General features: G+C 37.1%; 1 protein-coding gene across 4 annotated transcripts in view; it reads right to left on the bottom strand.

Annotated features, from left to right (window-relative positions):
* The window catches only part of TAPT1 (transmembrane anterior posterior transformation 1), a 112,560-nt gene that overhangs the window by 46,386 nt on the left and 46,749 nt on the right, over window positions 1–19,425 (bottom strand). Inside the window, exons 4-6 of one of the 4 annotated variants that reach the window (XM_005296156.5) lie at window positions 17,627–17,694; window positions 16,728–16,751; window positions 5,339–5,501 (exon numbers count right to left, since the gene is read on the bottom strand). In XM_005296156.5, the coding sequence (XP_005296213.1) occupies window positions 5,339–5,501; window positions 16,728–16,751; window positions 17,627–17,694 (255 nt within the window). The remainder of the gene's footprint in view (window positions 1–5,338; window positions 5,502–16,727; window positions 16,752–17,626; window positions 17,695–19,425) is intronic. The other 3 variants (XM_005296157.5, XM_008174138.4, XM_005296155.5) reach the window with 3 other exon arrangements.

The following is a 19,425-nucleotide window of genomic DNA, read 5'->3' as shown; positions in this document are numbered from 1 at the left end:
AAATGATGGGGTCTAAATTAGCTGTTACCACTCAAGAAAGATCTTGGAGACATCATGGCAGTCAAAAAAGCTAACAGAACATTAGGAACCATTAGGAAAGGGAAACATAAAACAGAAAATATCATAATGCCACTATATAAATCCATGGTACACCCACACCTTGGATACTGCATGCAGTTCTGATTGCCTCATCTCTAAAAAGATAGATCCGAATTGGAAAAGTTACAGAGAAAGGCAACAAAAATTATTAGGGGGTATGGAACAACTGCCATACCAGGAGAGATTAAAAAGACTGGGAACATTCAGTTTAGAAAAGACATGACTAAGGGGGGATATGATAGGGGTCTGTAAAATCATGAATGTTGTGGAGAAAGAGAATAAGGAAGTGTTATTTACCCTTTCATATAACACAAGAATCAGTGGTTACCTAATTAAATTAATACACAGCATGTTTAAAACAAAAGGAAGTACTTCTCCACACAATGCACAGTCAACCTGTGGAACATGTTGCCATGGGATGTTGTGAAGGCCAAACATATAACTGGATCAAAAATAATTAGGTAAGTTCATAGAGGATAGGTCCATCAATGACTATTAGCCAAGGTGGTCAGAGATGCAACTCCATGCTCTGGATGTCCCTAAACCTCCAATTGCCAGAAGCTGAGACTGGACGACCAGGGATGGATGATCGACATTGCCCTGTTCTGTTCATCCCCTCTGAAGCATCTTGCTCTGGCCACTGTCAGAAGATAAGATACTGGGCTAGATGGACCTGACCCAGTATGGCTGTTCTTATGTACTTATGACATGAAATCCTGGGCCCTGGCAACAAACTTCAGCTATGGCAGCCTGTGGTTAGTTAATTCAAACTTCTTTCACAAAACAACCTGTTCACTATCATGCCACAAAGTCAGCCTGCATCTCATTTTTTCCAAATATTTTAAAAGAATGAAGGAAAAGGTACTGATAAACAGCAAAGTATCAAGTTGGGAGAAAGAGGGAGGAGATGTCTAGTGGGGTACTGCAAAGATTGTCATTTGGTCTGTTCGTATAACATCTTCACTAATGCCCTCGAGCACAGAATAAACGGCACAAATTCAGATAATATTTAAAGGAATTACAAATACCAAAGAGGACAGAAAAATGATACAAAGGGATCTAGAGGGATTAGAAAAATGGGCAGAATATAACATGAGAATTGATTTGGAAAACTGCAGACATCTTAGGAAATGCAATCCGAAATATATATGCAATGGGGGAGGGAGAACCCAGAAAGCAACAATTCTGAAAGGAATGCAGAAATAATCACGTATAGCAAATTACACAAATTTGCTATTCAATACAGCAGCAAGAAAGGTCAAGGTAATTAAATTTAGTTCTCAGCAACTGGAGATAATGCCAAATGGAAGGCACTTCAGAAGAGAAGTGATGGAACCTCTTCCTCCAGCACATACATACAAGTCTGGAATATTTAAAATTAAAATGAACAAAGCATTGGAAGATGTACTTTAGAGAACAATTCTATATTTATAGAGCATGTCTGGATGAATTAATAAGTATTTTCCATCTCTTACGAGTCTGACCCAAGTAAACAGATAAATACAACAACACTAATACATTACCATTCCTTATTAAACTGCAGTAATAAGATCATGATATAAAACACAAACATTGTCGTAAAATGTATTAAGATTAATGCTTCATTCAGCTGTTCTTTTGTAAACTAAAAATGACAACTTTAGACAAGTAAAGGCTATAAGCAGTAATATCAGAGTAGAACAGAAGAGATACAAGCAAGTCCTGCCACATTAACTAAAAGGTTTTTCATAGAACAAGGTAAAGTCAGCCAGGGCTCAATGCTTTTTTTTTTTTTTTTTTTTTTTTTAAGCTGTTACTCAAATTTTAAAAAGTTATTGAAGAACAACTTCTGACAGAAATTAGAAAAGTTCAACAAACTCTCAAGCTAACATTCATTATTTAGTACCACTAAAAAACTTAAAGGTGAAGATTTGACCAAAACAGCAAATGGTACAGTTAAATGCTGAATGTCCCAAAGAAGACACTTAAGAGTAGCATTTCGTATTAACTGGCTACCCTCACAGCATTATGATAACAGAATCGCCGACTCTGAGTTATTTCAAATTTAGCAGCTTGAAATTTTAAATTAGAAAAAGAATTAGGTTAATTCAAAAGGATATTTACAATGGCACTGTTTTCGGCTTTTTTACTTCTCAGTGAAGGTGGTCAACAACCCCTAGCTCCAGCTCCGTGTGATGCCCCATCATGTACTTTACTAAAGTGGCACCCAATATAGAATACTTAAGGAGTCAGGTAAGTTTGGTTTCGTGCACAATATTGCGGGGGGTTTAAAAGGTATTTTTTTTCTTTTAACATTTTAATATTTTATATCCCTTAGGGTATAAAACAAGGAAACACCACGCAATATTGTTGGGGTTTTTTTAAAGTGGACTTACCTAAACCCTATATGCCGGCTCCAGGCTCCAGTAGAGTTCCATGGTGAATGTTGTGACACCAGCATAACACACGCTGGGGCTTCATAAGGAGCAGGAGCCGGTGGGTCTGAATCTAAAAAAAGAAAAGCGTCATTTTAAGCCAACTGGGCTGAACGCATCCCTCAGCCTAGTTATTGGGGCGGCATTCAGCACATTATTTGGAAGTTTTTTATTTCTATCAAATTCATTTGCAGGACAATTTTCTCTGACCCAGAGACAGCCGAAAACATCATTGTAAACATCTTTGTCAGACTAATCATTTCTCCAAATTAAAATTTCAAAATGAGAAATCTGAGTTAAGTATATTTTGATACAAATGTAAGTCTGGTTATTGCTTTTTTAAAAAAAATTAAAAAGTGTCTATTCTTATACATGAAAGGTGTACTACTAGTGGCAGATCTGTGTTTGGGTAAAATGGAAACATGCTCCCAGCAAGTATGCTGAGTGGGACCTAGGACCCTCTGTTTTCTGCTGTGATGTAGGCTTGTAAAAAGCCTGCAGAAATCACTTTTCCTGCTCTGCCAGGCATGAAAGTTATTCATGGCAGATCAAAGAAATCCAATACACTTTCTAGTTGGATCCTTCTCCACTGAAATTAAAGGGAGTGTGCTTTGCTAACTACAGTAGTTATATGAGCAGTATCAGAACACAGAATTCAGATCAGGAGAAACTATTTCCTTGCTCTAGAGCAGGGAAGTGCACTATTGGTTCTGCTTGGATTCAGATAAAGCCACTCTCAAATTCTCTCCCTGTTAACTCAGTGAGGAGATGACACACGCCTTCTGCTTCGCTGAGCAAAATACTGTAATAAGTAGCCATCACTGTATTTGGTCAGTGTTTTGAAACAGTTAAACTGAAATGAAAAACTATTTTGAGCATTAATAAATTGTACCATACTTGGATTTACTTACTAAATCATGATCACTCATACCGTCAGAGATTAAGAAACTGTATGTGGATGAATGTCTCCTAGAATGTCTCAGTCCACATGATGTCAGAGTGCTGAATTTTGCATTTTGATTTCCAGATTATTTAAAAGTAGTAATAAAAAAAAATCACTTGCAAGGCAAGAAAGCCTTAACAACTAAACATCCAAGGTGACTCTCACACATCGCTTATTTCAGGAAGTGTATTAATATTGTGGTTCTGAAATGTGCTTCTTATTCATTATTTTCAAACAGCAGTAGGGAATAATTCATGTCTAGAACTAAAATCTCCAGATTTTGGATAAACCACAGCCCAATCTCAATAATCCTCAAAGGTTTGTTAGACATCTGTATCATACTAATTATTCAAGGACGATTAGGAACACTGTAGTATCCTGGCAGAACAACAGGGGCTGTAGTAGCCCCTTAAACACGTTATGCTATTTACATGCTACAGAAATGCAGATCGAAGGTCAGACTCAAGCCTTATCCAATTACATTTTCTTAAATGTTATTTACTATTGTTCATTACATTTTAGTGATAAGAAAATCACAGTTGTAAAAGCACAGTTGTCCAAAAGCTTTGAATAATAATAATGAATAATACAAAAACAGATTGTGATGGGGCGCCTGCCCCACACCGGGCTCTAAGGGGTTAATAGAGCCCTAAGGAGGCTATGCAGGAGTCAGCCAATCAGAGAAGGGCTGAAAGGAGCAGCCAATCAGGGCCAAGCAGACCCATATAAAAAGGGAGCTGCAGGGCAGAGGAGGGCAGTTCTCTGCTAGGAGCCCAGGGAGGAAGGACTGTGCCTCTGGAGTGCTGAGAGAACTGCCAGCACCCAGGACAGAGCAGTGCTGTGAGCAGGGACCGGGGGGAGCGAGAGACAGCTCCTGGCTGACTGCTGGGGTTTGCAGGAGGAGTCCCTGAGGCAAGGGCAAAGAGGATGCTGGGGCCATGAGGAGGTGGCCAGACAATATGCTGCAGTAGCCACTAATGGAAGTGGCTGAACAGCAGACTGCAGGTCCCCCGGAAGGGGGTAGCAAAGTATGTGGCACTGCCAGAGGGCTGTGTGACTGAAGAGGATGCCACGGTCCTTGAAGAGACGTGGATCCTAGAGCAGGAATGATGGTGGTGAGACACCACCTGAAGAGGGCACTGAGCTAATTCCCAAGACAGCCAGCAGCAGGTGCCAATGGTGCATGAACCCCGTTACACAAATACTTTGAGTTTTTACAGGACTTCCCTTTACCTCACAGACCTTCTCTCTCTCTGCTTCCCTCGCCTGTTTCTTTAACACTCCTCTAAACTCTATCCATGCACTCAGACTTTTCTCTGATGGTATGGATTGGGAGAGGTTGAAAGTACTGATTTTGGTTTTTGTAGGCAAGCCTAAGCATACTAAAAGGCACATTTTTTAAAAGAAAATGTAAACAGATAAATTTCATCTACCTTTTGCCTTTTCTTTGTTCTTCTATAGGATTTTGCCACTAGTGGGCAAAACCTTCTCAGTAGCTCTTCCTATTTCAAATATTAATTTTTTCAAACTATTATAATCTCTGACTCTTGCATTTCAAGTTTCAGTCTCTTCTCCGTTTTCTATTTCTCACTTTCTCATTTTTTTTATTAACATTTATTTTAATTAACTCTGACTGCATTACAGGAAACAGATTTATGAAAGAGGATGTATATCAAAGTTGTTGCACCCTTTTTTATGGAAGCATCTCAGAGATATTTTCATGTCCATGTCTATTTTACTATATGTTAAAGTCCACCTTGAGGTTTAACATCTTTCTACTTACTATATTGGAGAGATGTACAAAGTACAAAAGTCATAACAATATTAGATATTCTGAAAGAAAGCATACTTTGACATTTCCTTTTGATGCCAATGCCCTTACCTCCAGCATGTTGTAGATGATGTAGAGTTTTATGACAGACTGTCCTCTTATCAGATGGTACATCATAGAGTAGTCAACATAGTGCATCATGAAGTAGCAGATGACCAATATAACTCCTTTGAAAATGTCACATACCTGAGCAGGTTGTAGCAAACGTCTATCACTGAAATATAAAGCACAAAATAATTCTACTACACCTCTACCCAGATATGTGACCCGATATAACACGAATTCGGATATAACGCAGTAAAGCAGTGCTCCGGGGGGGAGGGGGGGGGCTGTGCACTCCGGCGGATCAAAGCAAGTTCAATACAACGCGGTTTCACCTATAACGTGGTAAGATTTTTTTGGCTCCCGAGGACAGAGTTATATCGGGGTAGAGGTGTATATGTTATACATCCACAAAATACAAATGCCACTAGTTGATATGCACTGACAGAGACTGTTGGTTACGAATACATAGTATTTGAAACAGAGTTTACTGCTGAGCTAAAAATCCAAGAAGCAGGGCACTAGCAAAAATTATACAAAATTACAGCTCAGTCTTGAATAGGATTGCTTCTCTGCTAGCTGTCAAGACTCCAGGCATTCAAATAAAATCTCATTTGTCCCAAGCTTGACAAGAGCCTTGTGCACATAGGTATACTTTCTTTTACTTAACCCTTTATTGTGGGCCATTTTACATATCAATTTAATCTTCTCCCTTACAGAAGTAGCCATGCTTGTTTCACTCTTTGAGAAGGAAATGAAGCAGCCTTCTCTGAGACTGCAGTACAAAGAATGAGATGCTGAGGGACGGAGCACAAACCCCTAATATACTATTCAATATCTCTTTTTAGTACTAAGATTCTGCAGCTTTCTCAAAAGCACACAGCCTGAAATGTGCAAGTCCTATGGTAGCTCCCAAACACATGTAGCCATGTAAAAATACACAGCGTAACACTTTCCAGGCATATTCTTCTGCCTTAGTAGTATGACTACCAACCATTCAATGTACTTTAACTAAAACCATACAAAGCATGCCAACTTGCCCCACTTGCATCTGAAGAAGTGAGGTTCTTACCCATGAAAGCTTATGCTCCCAATACTTCTGTTAGTCTTAAAGGTGCCACAGGACCCTCTGTTGCTTTTTACAGATTCAGACTAACACGGCTACCCCTCTGATACTTGACAACTTGCCCCAAGACACCCACACTTCATATTTAGCACGATGAAATTCCAAGGAAGACACTTACCTATGAATGCTTATAAACAACTACTTAGCACTAATCGGATGCTGAACACTTAAAATTCTTACAGATTGGGTCAAAGGATTAAAGCACCATAGTGCCAAATATCAAAAGCACATGGCAAACATTAGTGAAGTAAGCTTCATAACATTCTTGTGAGGTACTGTACATAAGCATGTCTACATTTGAATTAAAAATTGTTTTAACACGTGTTTACTAACAAATGAAAGCTTTAGTATATACAAGGACACTACAGTTAACTTTGACCAGTTAAAATGATTATTACTATGACTGTGTTCTTGTCTACACTAGAACTTTCTGATGCATTCACAAGTGTTAAAACATGATCATTAATTCCGGTGTAGATCAGCCCAGAATGATAATGCATCTTTGCTCCAGCTGGAGTAGACGTGAAACTTCCTGGAAGCTGGATACAGAGTATGTTCCTTTATCTTCAGGGTTGTCTACATTTGGACATTTTCGGGAATAGTTATTTTGGTCTAAGCCTCTGTGTGAATACTCGTTCTGGAATAAATGAATTAAAAAGGCACTCATAGATGAGAGTGTGTGTAAATGGGGGCTTATACCAAAATAACTACTCTGGAATAATTATTCCGGAACAGCTATTTCAGTACATTTGCAAGTGTGAACAAGCCCTCATTTTCTACCAGCCTAAGGAAATTAAAAAATGACTGGCAAGAGAGAAACTGCCTGGACAGATACATACACATAATGAAATCACTCTATGTAGAAATTATAAAATATGGCAGAGATGCTATGAGTGATACATTTAAAGGACGAGCCATAATCAGATTTAACTGGTACCTTATCAGAACATAAAATGTAGACAAACCCCTCTACATTTTAGTACATTCCCAAAGCTCATTTCTTGCAAAAAAACCCAAAAAACAAACAAAAAAACCCCACACACACATGGTTGCTGGTGTTTGAACCAACTGTTCATATGGATTCACACTCTTGAGGAGTGTGTCATATTTGTCCCAAGCAATTATATGTACCTATGTTGAGGTGTATAATTTCTGCTTCTGTCTTCACTAAAAAGGGAAATGGTTACCAGATACTCAACACAATTAATATTAAACACAAGGGGAAGGAGCATAAGCCAAAATAGGGAAAGTACAGGTTCAAGAATATTTAGATAAACTAGATGTATTCAAATTGGCAGGGGCCATCCTAAGGTACTTAATGAACTAGCTGAAGCAATCTTGAAACTATTAGTAATTATCTTCAAGAAGACAGGTGAGGTGCCAGAAGACTGAAGAATGGCAAATGGACTACCTATCTTTAAAAAGGATAACAAAGAGGACCCAGGGAATTACAGACCAGTCAGCCTAACATCGATACCTGGAAAGATACTGGAAAAAATTAAACAATTTGCAAGTACCTAGAGGATAATAGGGTTATAAGTAATAGCCAGAATAGACTTGTCAAGAACAAATCATGCCAAGCCAACCTAATTTCCTTCATTGACAGAGTTACTGGCCTAGTAGATGGGGGAGAAGGGAGAGCAGTAGATGATATATCTTGATTTTAGTAAGGACTCTGACATAGTCCCATAGTCCCACAGTCCCACATGACATTCTCATAAGCAAACTAGGGAAATGTGGTCTAGATGAAATTACTCTGAGGTGAGTGCACAACTGGTTGAAAGACAGTACTCAAAGTATAGTTATCAATGGTTTGCTGTTAAACTGGAAGGGCATATTTTGGGTCTGGTATGATTCGATATTTTCATTCATGTCTTGGATAATGGAGTTTATAAAATTTGTGGATAACAAGAAGCTGGGAGAGGTTGCAAGCACTTTGGAGGACAGAACTAGAATTTAAAATGACCTTGACAAATTGGAGCATTTGTCTAAATTCAACAAGATGAAATTCAATAAAGAAAAGTGCAAAGTATTTCACGTAACAAGGAAAATCTCAGATGCATAACTACAAAATACAGAGTAACTGGCTAGATGGTTGTACTGCTCAAAAGGCTCTGGGGGCTATCGTGCATCACAAATTGCATCAACAATGTGATGCAGTTGCAACAAAGGCTAATATTCTGGGGTATATTTAACAGGAGTGTCATATGTAAGACAAGGGAGGTAATTGTCCGACTCGACTCGGAACAGGTGAGGCCTCAGCTGGAGTACTCTGTCCAGTTCTAGGCGCCACACTTTCAGAAAGATGTGGGCAAATTGAAGACCGCTCAGAGAAGAGCAACAAAAATGATAAAAGGTTCAGAAAACCTGAACTATAAGGAAAAGTTATAACTATTGGGTATGTTTAGTCTTGAAAAAAGAAGACTGAGGTGGGACCTGATAGTCTTTATAACAGCCCTTAACATTTTGGAAGAGGATGGTAAACAAGTGTTCTCTATGTCCTCTAGAGGCAGGACAAGAAATGGATTTAATCTTCAGCAAGGGAGATTTATATTAAACATTGGGAAAAGCTTTCTAAAATAAGGATAGTTAAGCACTGGAATAGGCTTCCAAGGGAGGTTGTGGAAGCCCCATCATTGGGAATTTTTAAGAACAGGTTAGAGACAGCTGTCAGGGATGGTCTAGGTTTACTTTGTTCTCCCTCAGCACAGAGGGCTGGCCTTGATGACTTCCAGGTCCTTGCCAGCCCTACATTTCTATTGTTCTGCGATTCCTAGTTCAAAATGTCACAGCACAATTATCATCTAGCACATTTAATCACCAGGTAAGGAAGGTGAGTTTCAAGAGCTGTTGTGTATTTAATATGGGATAGGAGAAATGTATTATCCATGCAATTAACTGCTTCAGTGTAAGATCTTTCACAGGGCAACTTGGGGGACAAAGTGCTGTCTTAACCGACCCATCAATATACATTTCATATATCTCCTATGTTCACTTATTCAATATACTTGTCCCAAAAATAAAAGTAGCCATACAAGTAGACTACGGAGGTGAATTAAGTGGATATCACAGCTACTAGCTGAGTAAGAGGCGTAATAGGTTTTCTTTAGATTTTCCTGGGAAAAGATTAGGGGTTTAGCAGAGGAAAGCACATTTTGAAATTATCAGAAAGATTCCTGCCTACCCATTCCCAGTTCCCTGATCCCCTTGAGAGGGATGGGGTGGGATTTTTTTAATTGACAATTGAACGTTGATTGTATGTATGTAGTTTCATAGTTTCTGTAGTCACCAAAAAAGTCATGATAGGATGCCTATGAGAAAAAGGTGGCCAGAATTACTGCCATTCCAACTATACATATAAAACGATGGGGTCTAAATTAGCTGAAAGAGATCTTGGAGTCCATGAAAGAGATCTTGGAGTCACTGTGGATAGTTCTCTGAAAACATCCACTCAATGTGCAGCGGCAGTCAAAAAAGCGAACAGAATATTGGGAATCATTAAGAAAGGGATAGATAATTAGACAGAAAATATCATATTGTCTCTATATAACTCCGTGGTATGCCCACATCTTGAATACTGCATGCAGATGTGGTGACCCCATCTCAAAAAAGATACACTGGAATTGGAAAAGGTTCAGAAAAGGGAAACAAAAATGATTAGGGGTATGGAATGGCTGCCATAAGAGGAAAGGTTAAAAAGACTGGGACTTTTCAGCTTGGAAAAGAGACGACGGGGGGGGGGGGGGGAAGAAGGAGAGGAGATATTATAGAGATATATAAAATCATGACTGGTGTGGAGAAAGTAAATAAGGAAGTGTTATTTACTCCTTCTCAAACACAAGAACTAGGGGTCACCAAATGAAATTAATAGGCAGCAGGTTTAAAACAAACAAAAAAGAAAATATTCCTTCACACAGCACACAGAGCTCCTCGCCAGATGATGTTGTGAAGGCCAAGACTATAACAGGGTTAAAAACAGAACGATATAAATTCATGGAGGATAGGTCCATCGATGGCTCTTAGCCAGGTTAGCAGGGATGGTATCCCTAGCCTCGGTTTTGCCAGAAGCTGGGAATGGGCGACAGGATGGATCACTTGATTACCTTTTCTATTCATTCCCTCTGAAGCACCTAGCATTGGCCATTGTCGGAAGACAGGATACTGGTCGAGATGGTCAATTGGTCTGACCCAGTATGGCCATTCTTATGTTCTCACAAGTCAGTAATGCATGAACTGTGTGCTCGTGGCTGTCCTTCAAGTGATCTTTATTCCAGTGGAAAGACTATAAAATTCTTGCCTTTTCCTCTACTTGCTCTTTCTACTATTTAGTGTATTATATTACAACACTTCCATAACATGTCTTGCTCCTTAAAGCTGATCATTTCAAGGCTTCGTAACTGATCTGATTATGCTGCACTTGTACTACTTATACTTAACCTTAATTATAGACAGGACTAATTAGTAACAAAGTTTTAATTCAAATTGATTAAAAACTGTAACTAATTCCCTTCAGTGAAGAGAAGAGCAATTTGTTTTCTCCATAATCCACTGCACAGAAGTTTCAATTTACTTTATTATTGTTTATGAGCGATGGTATGTTAGTGTCCACGAACTGTAACTCTTTTTGCATTTGCAAAAGTCTTATGACTTTACGTTTCATTGAGTTTGTATCAAGCTCCCTGGCACAGCCCTACCTTCCCAAATAGCAACTATTCGGGGGAGAGGGGGTAATGAGAAAGAGCTTTTTAATTGTGGGCCACATGTCGCAAGCTGGACAACCGAAGAGATACACATCAGAAAGACCTGGAAACCTGCTGATTCCATTTGTCAGCAAAAAAGAGGATAATCTTGGGGCATTCACCAGCTCACTCTCCATTGAACATCCATAGATGTTTGAACAGACCAAAGAACTTAATCTCTCAAGGCTCTACCCAGGCAGCAAATCTGTAAGTGAGGCTACCCTCTTAAGAGCACACAAGAGGCCAACCTTCATTTGGGGTTTTTGTCCTACCAAACTATTTTGTTCATCACTTTGTTATGGTACTTAAAAGAATATTGTGGTGCCAGAGATGTATAGTGGCAATATATCAAAGTCTAGGAACGGTTACCATGATGTTAATGTCAGATCAATTAAATATATCTTTCCAGTTGTCAAGAATGTAAAGGTTATTTTAACCACAACTTTATTTTGCTTTAAATATGAGCTAATGGGAAAAAAATTATCAACTTTTAAACATTATTATATTTCTGACATAAGAAAAGCCACTTTTTAAGACCTACATGAGTACCTGCTTCCTGGCCCTCAGTTAAACATCCCTGACTATTGCAATATAATGCAAAACTATAGAAAACGAACAATGTTTGACCAATGAAAAGGAACAAATCAGGGGAAAATTTCTTTTCTTCAGAAGTTTTTTTTAAATTCCATTTTTGAAAAAATCATAAGTCAATGACTTGACCATGTGCAAGTTTTATACCCATGCTATTCTAAACAAATTTCTTACATGCATCTCATACAGTAGGAAGGAGTTCTGTCTCCATCTATTGTTTGGGAGAAACAAAGCCCAAGTGTCTAAACTTGTGCAAAAGATCAGAAACACAAATATCATTATGAAGAAAACAATTACAAATGCTCACACTTCAGGAGTATTTGTTTCGACAGTATCTGTACGTTATTCTAGGAGAAGAAAAATAGCTTCAGGCTCATACTGCATTGCCATCTGTCCTTGCCAAACCCTTCTTTGTTCTAACAGCTGTACCATTAAAGTTATTTAACAATTGGTAGAGCATGAGTAAAATGAACCACAATAAAACCCTGGTTTACTGGTATCCAGAATAACTAACCCACAAGTCAATTAAATGTATAAAGCTGATGAGATTCTGGCATCCAAAACCTGTAATCTGGGTAGTGCATTTTTAGCTATCTTTATCCCACATATAAAGGATCCATAATATAATGATATAATAAACTTATTCACAATTTTACTCAGTGCAGCCAATATTTTGAAGAGAAGCCAGGCTACTGATTTTTACCAAATTTATCCCACAGAGAATCAGTGACAGCATTTCTTCTATGGGCCCACCACAAAAAAACAAAAGCCAAACTAAAAACAAGGCGGCAACAAAGACACCTAAGAATAAACATGAGGGCTTTCTGTTGTTGTGTTTTAAGCATCAGCTCACAAGAGACAGCAGGTTTCTTATATACAGTTTTTTGTTTGTAAGTAAAGGGCCATCTGGATAAAATACCCTTGGCCTAGAGGCTCTTACACAGTAGAGGTGGCAACGAATTGCAAAACAAAAAGAACAGAAGCACAAAATTTATCCATCTTCCCTCCCTAATTCTAATATCATTGTACATTTACTTTGCATTGCATTAAATTGCAACATCTAGGTACTTTTCTAAATTTTTTAGATTATAAATTAAAGATGTATCATGACTATACAAAAAGATGACATAAAAACAGACAGCCATATTCGATCCAGTTAAACTGTCCATCTAGTCCAGCATCTTGTTGTCTCAAATACTGATTAATGCTTCAGAGGATAAATCCTCACGATGGAAAAATATTCAATAATATGCCCAGGAGGGAAGTTTCTTTCCAATATTAGTAAATGATTGGTTTTTATTCCAGGATTATATTAAAGTAATCCTTTTTGAATCTAAGTCTATCTTTTGGTTCAATATTCTTTGGCAGTGAGTTATGAATTATGCAATAACTGATTATCAATTTTAAAATTTGTTGCCTTTTAATGTCATTACTGTTTATAATTTTATCATGCTGTTGCATATGTGAAAGAGGGTAAAAAGAAGCACCCAATTTATTCTCTGTATAGCCTTGTTCTTGAAAAACAGTTAAACTGTCCCCAAAACATCATACCTGCTAATAATTATGCTTTGAGATCTACGAGGTTGTCTTTTTGATATATTGATTTGGTATAGGGCTTTTTTTTAAAAATCAGAATGTTATGCACTACCAAGTCTAATGCCTTACAAAAGTCTAAGTATACAGTATCAACACAATTACCTTTATTAACAAAAAAGTTATAATCACACCCAAGAATCAGACAAGTTAAATTATGCCAAATGGCACATTACTGTCCTTTGATTTTTTTAAAAGAAAGGTTGTTTTGGGATGCAATCATTTTCCAAGGATCAATGTAAAATCCATCAGCCCATAATTACTAGTTCATCCCTCTTGTCTTTTTTTAAGATGAGGATAACATAGCAGTCCTTCCCTATTTTTCAAGATTTACAAAAGATCATCAATTGTCTGGAGTGTCTCTCAGACAACTTTTAAAACTTTAAGTGCATGTAATCTAGACCTGCTGATTTAAAAATATTTAGCTTTAGCAGATTCTGCTTAACATACTCCTTAGTTGCTATGATGATAGCAAGTATATAATTATTCTACTACTAGCTTAAAGCCCATGCTGTGACACGGGTGTAATTTGTGAAGTCGTGTGGGTAAAAATGCCAAAAATGGCTGAAAACAAACTGAATGGTAACAGACCACAAATCTCAGTGGTGACTGAACCTGGTGATATTCTAAACAAAAACAGCTCTCAACCATGTTTGTAGCTGTTTTCATAATTTTACAATAACCTCAAACATCAGTCTGAAGCGTAGAATGTTGTTGAGTCATTGTGTGTACTGGTTGTGTTCATTTATGCCTGGGTGGCGTTGTGCGGATCTGTATGGATGGTGAATGAGGGGTGTGTGCTGCAGTGAAAGGTTTATGTTTCAGGTTACTGCGTATGCTGGCTGTGTTGTGTGAATGGTTGTGTGGATTTGTGTCTGGAGCATTGTGCTGGGAGATTTGTGATGATTTGTGCAGGTGGTCTGCTGCAGTGAGGAGCTCTGTGTGTCTGGGGTTATTGTGCAAACTGATAATGTTGTGTTGGGCTGGGAGAGTTGTTTTGATTTTTTGACTATTGATTTATATGGATGGTGAACAAGGGGTGTGTGCTGCAGTGAGGAGCTATGTGTATTTGGGGTGCAGATTTGTGCAACTGAGCCAAGAAATCCATCACCCTATGCAGTCTCCTTCATACAAACAATGAAATTGTTGCATGCAAATTAGCTGTAGAGTAAGGTGGTGATTGGCTGGGTTACCTCTGAAATCACAATGGTCTAGGACCCTTGCCATTGCTTAGATACATGCCTTCCGATAGCTGAACATGGAAGTAATTCATAACATCAAAATGGTTGAGAACTTAAAAACTGGATGGTGACAGACCATGAAACTCAGTAATGATTCAACCTAGTGATATTCTGAACAAAAAGAGTTCTAAACCACACTTGTAACTGCTTCCAGTACTTCACACTGACCCAACAGTCATTTTAGGGTTCAGAGCTACATTCCTGGAACCTTATTATATAGATAATACAAACCCAGGTTCCTCCAAATACAGACAAATATTACTGAATATTTTCTGCATCAGTAGAAAAGTGGGGCTAAAGTTGAGTTACTTGGATCCCAGACTGGTATACTATCCCCATAAGGACATTTTGATCAGTAGAAATATTTGTTTTGCCTATGTCCCCTCCAGAAGTTTCCTTGTGTGGCTGCTTCAAAAGACGAGAGGTTTGGGTACAGTCAGAATGTTCAAACACTTAAGGAGCAAGTTCCGAGTGTGTGCAAATTGCAGTTTTCAGTCAATGATAACTCAGTCAAATCTGGGTGGCTACTCCAGAGGGAAAGCAAAAGGCACCTCTCCGACTTCATGACTACCAACTGATCCCCTGCCAAATTTTGAATTACTGTTCCAGAGCTCTGAGGCACTAGAGCCATTCCAAAAGTCTCAAACTCTTTTTAATAAATTCTGGTAAAACTATTTATTTTTCACTAGTCTTGTTACTGAAAAACAGTTGAACTATTTTTGCTCAAACTTTCAAAAACAAAACAATCTGAGGCAGACACTAAGCATGGAATATTTCAACCAAAGCAGTTAAAAATTAACAAAGTTATAAGCAAATGAAGACAGGCTGTTATAAGGGAAGTGTTAGACAACCTTATTATTGGTATTCCTACTGTCCTCACGTCACAGCTGCTGTAGGCGAGGCTGCTAGTGTGCAGCAACCACAGTCTTTCATGATGATCAATAAATATCTTGTTGTTTACTTGTACTCCCTGTCTGTTGACATTCATCTGCTGTCTCTTGTTCTATACTTAGATGGTAAGCCCCTTGGAGCAGGGACTGACGTTTTGTTGTGTTTGTATAGCACCTAGCACAATAGGGCTTGTAGTGCTATTGTTATACAAATAAATACACAGTAATACACACTATAGATTACACAAAAATATAAGATAATTGTTACAATTGAAATCCTTTTAAAAATATCTAGTTATTAATGAACACATTACCTTATTAATACTATCGTAGATTAAGCCAGATTTTATTATAAAATCTAATTTACTTAATTATATAGAGTACTTATTGCATTTCCCTGAGCTTACATAATGCAACAGGCTAGTTAGTTGTACTGTCTGGTTCATGCATTAAAAACACTTCAAATTTCGGTCACAAAACTAAGTGAATTTTTCAGTCCAAACAAAAATCCTTTTTCATTTGAATTTTTACAAATATTCATTACAACTTTTCCATTAAATATTAAGCATTGTACATTTAAAAATAAATCATCACTAAGTTTTGGGCCTCAGTGTATTGATCACATCTCTCTTTAAAGTCAAAGAACATTCAATTTAAACAACTATTGCTAACAGATTAAAATCTGTTTTTGTTTCTCCTTTTTTATAACTACTAACGATATTTACATGAAAACCAGACTGTTAAATTTCTCTCTCCTTAATATATATTTTTCCTCAACTGAAGTCTTAATCCTTCACGTGTAGCATCATAATTATATCAAAATTACTGCACTAGAGGATTATGACTTTAAATGAGGCATCAATAGGAATGAGCAGGCTACTGCTTAAAAACAATGCTTTTATTTGTCATAAAAATATCTTTACTAATTAAAATGTCAGGGAAAACAAAACCAAAATGAGTTTGCTATAAGCATACCTGTGTATAGACTGAAATCAGTGTCAGTTTTTGTTTTGGAAAAGGTGTGTGTGCACGTGTGCAGTTCTCAACTGGTTTCTAATATTAGGGTACAGTATTGCTCATACACCTCCATTTGAAATATAGGACAAAACGGGGCTAAGTTTATCAATATTAAATGGCACTTCATTTTTCAAACACCACAAAAACTACATGCAAACAACACAGCACGAGACCATGCTAAGAATGTAACATAAAACCAACCTGATTCCTAGGCCCTGATGAGAGCTGTCTCAGAATAAATGTAAAATAAGATTTCATGTGAGATCAAAAAATTCACTTAATAAATTTACTTTTTAAATAACAAGCAGCAGTAATATTAAAAGTCAACAAATGAACATAGCACAATTTTAATAAATTTAATAAATCTATTTTATCTTGCAAATAAGTCTAAAAAGTTTTCACAATATCTATAACTTTCTTTCTGAAAAACAAAACAATTAGCTTAGTTTTTTACACCTGATGAAATGCAGATATATTTTCAAAAATCCAGAGACTAAAGTTGGTCTTGTGGTCACCCAGAGACAAAGTAATTTCACTCTGTTAAATGAGTTACAGTTTTTATAAATCTCCTGTAGTTTTAATTATAAAATTTGGTTAAAAAATAAAGTACAAGCAAAAATATAACTATGATGGTGCAGAGAAGCATTCGGAATACAATGTATTACAATACAAAGTAAAAACAGACCATGTGCGATGCTAGATAATTAATCAAAACAGAGCAAGGGCTATGATGTTAAGAATGTTTTATATGTTGGTTGAAGTGGTGGTGCACATACACTGTACCTACAACATTTTTAAAACCTAGTGATTTTTAATATCACACTATATTTCCATAGCCAAGAAAAGTCACATAAGATTATGTGAGTCTTATGTGACTTACACAAGTCTATTACTAACAGCAAGGGATAGCCTTTATGTTTTCCTATAAAGAGCCATACATCCGTGGGCAATGTATAATAAGTGCCAGACTTTTTATCCAGGAATGTTAATTAATAATCTACCTATGTTGTCCATTTATGTATTGTGATCAGTCAGTATACTGAATACAAGTAGATGTGAATTTGGCTGATAGCATAAAAGGAAAATCAGGATTTACTCACCATGGAGAAGTTCCCTGTGACACCACATTCCATCCTATAAAGGAAGTGAAAGTGCTCTTCCCTTCAGTCTGATTTACAAGAGAGAAAGAAAGAGAGAAGGTTGTAATGTCGCTACACTACGTAGTTATGGAAAGGAAAGATGGACGTCTGCGCTGACACTGATAAGCTTTTCTAACGTAGCATATACAGAATGCACATGGACAGGTTTTTGATTTTTTGTTTAGAAGGAATAACTTAGAATATATCCTGATGGAAGACGACACACATGTGCCTTCTCAGTGATTTCATCAGACAGTGAAGAATCTGTGAGTACAAGGGCTGGCACTAGTCCTTAGCACAAAAAACACCCTCCCAAAAAAATTAAAAAAAAAAAAAAAAAGGCTGGGGACTAAGTCTGTATGTAATGGAAACTCCAATTTATGTTTTTAAAAAAGTCTGACAATATAACAAAGAAACAAGATCCATAGAGGAAAAGTATGTTTGGTTTTTCTAGACGGTTCTCTCTGCTATAGTTCTTTCTTTGAAGTAAAGCAATAACATTTGTTTATTTCCTACTGAAAGGACGGAAGCCCAACAAGGGTAATGGGGAATTTTATAGTTATAGCCACTACAACTAGGCCTAGAAGGGAGCTAAATTTATTATACACGGACCTAGTTCTACTTATTCCTTTTAGGAAGAAATGAGCAGAGCAATAACATACCCTGTATGCCAAGTGTATTTAAAAGATAAATCTGTTGATTTCCACATAACAGAACAAGTTTGAACATGTTAGGGAAACACTCCAACGATTTAATACTTAGATACTGACATTTCTTCCCACATAAGAAAATTTATAATCTAGTTCAGTATTTTCTAGAATGCTGCTTTAAAAAAAAAAAGTCTGAGATCATAGAAAAACCTCACTTTCAGGAAAGAACAAAGATGTAATTTAATCTAGTTTTTATTCATTCTATGGCTTAATTATAGAATTAGTTTTACTGGATAGGATCCTCTTTAGTCCCAATATCTAAGAAACTGTCTTGGATAATGTGCAATTTTAAGACTTCATCCTATGACTCTTTGTACTACTAATATTATTATGAACAAAGATCTTGCTATCACTTCTTCATGGGCCTTTAGCTATGCTAGGCTGAAAATAAATGATCAATATCCTTATAAAATTCTACAAGCAAAAGATTAAGATGCTTAAGAAATCTGTTGTCTAAACTAATCATATCTGGCTCAGTTGTCAAGGAAACATCTAGTACTTTTCTCAGAAGTACAGTTTAAGAATCTACTCTTGAGAAGCATCTTAAGAGATTTATTCCAACAAATTTTCAGAACTGGTGTTTCAGCATAGCATGATTGAGTGGTTAAAGAATATCTTGGTTAGTATCCTGAATTTAGTTAATAGTAAGAATAGCAAAAAAAGATTTATTGAATTTAGGAGAATTTTTTCCTTCCTTGGAGGAAGACATACTGGAATTATTTGAGTTAAGAGTTCTGTAAGATTGTCTTACTAATTCTACTTAACTTCCTAAACTGTTTGTCAAATCTTTAGAGACACCCACTCTATGTTTGGAACACAGACTTAAGAAAATTAGGCCTGCCAAACTACCAAAATACACACTATCACTCACTCCCAAGGGAAACAGCACCAAAGTCCTGCCAGTTTTGCTGTGCAAGATTGACAGGCAGTTTACACTTAGTGACAGACTCTTTAATTGCTCCAGCTACGAATGTACTGTAGATAAGCTGTAGCCGCAGTAATTCTGAGCATCTGTGAAGATCTAGCTATCTACATTAACATTAATGTTGC

Source organism: Chrysemys picta, chromosome 5 (assembly GCF_011386835.1).
Source record: "Chrysemys picta bellii isolate R12L10 chromosome 5, ASM1138683v2, whole genome shotgun sequence".
Classification (NCBI taxonomy): Eukaryota; Metazoa; Chordata; order Testudines; family Emydidae; genus Chrysemys; species Chrysemys picta.
This window is presented reverse-complemented; position numbering and strand designations above follow the sequence as displayed.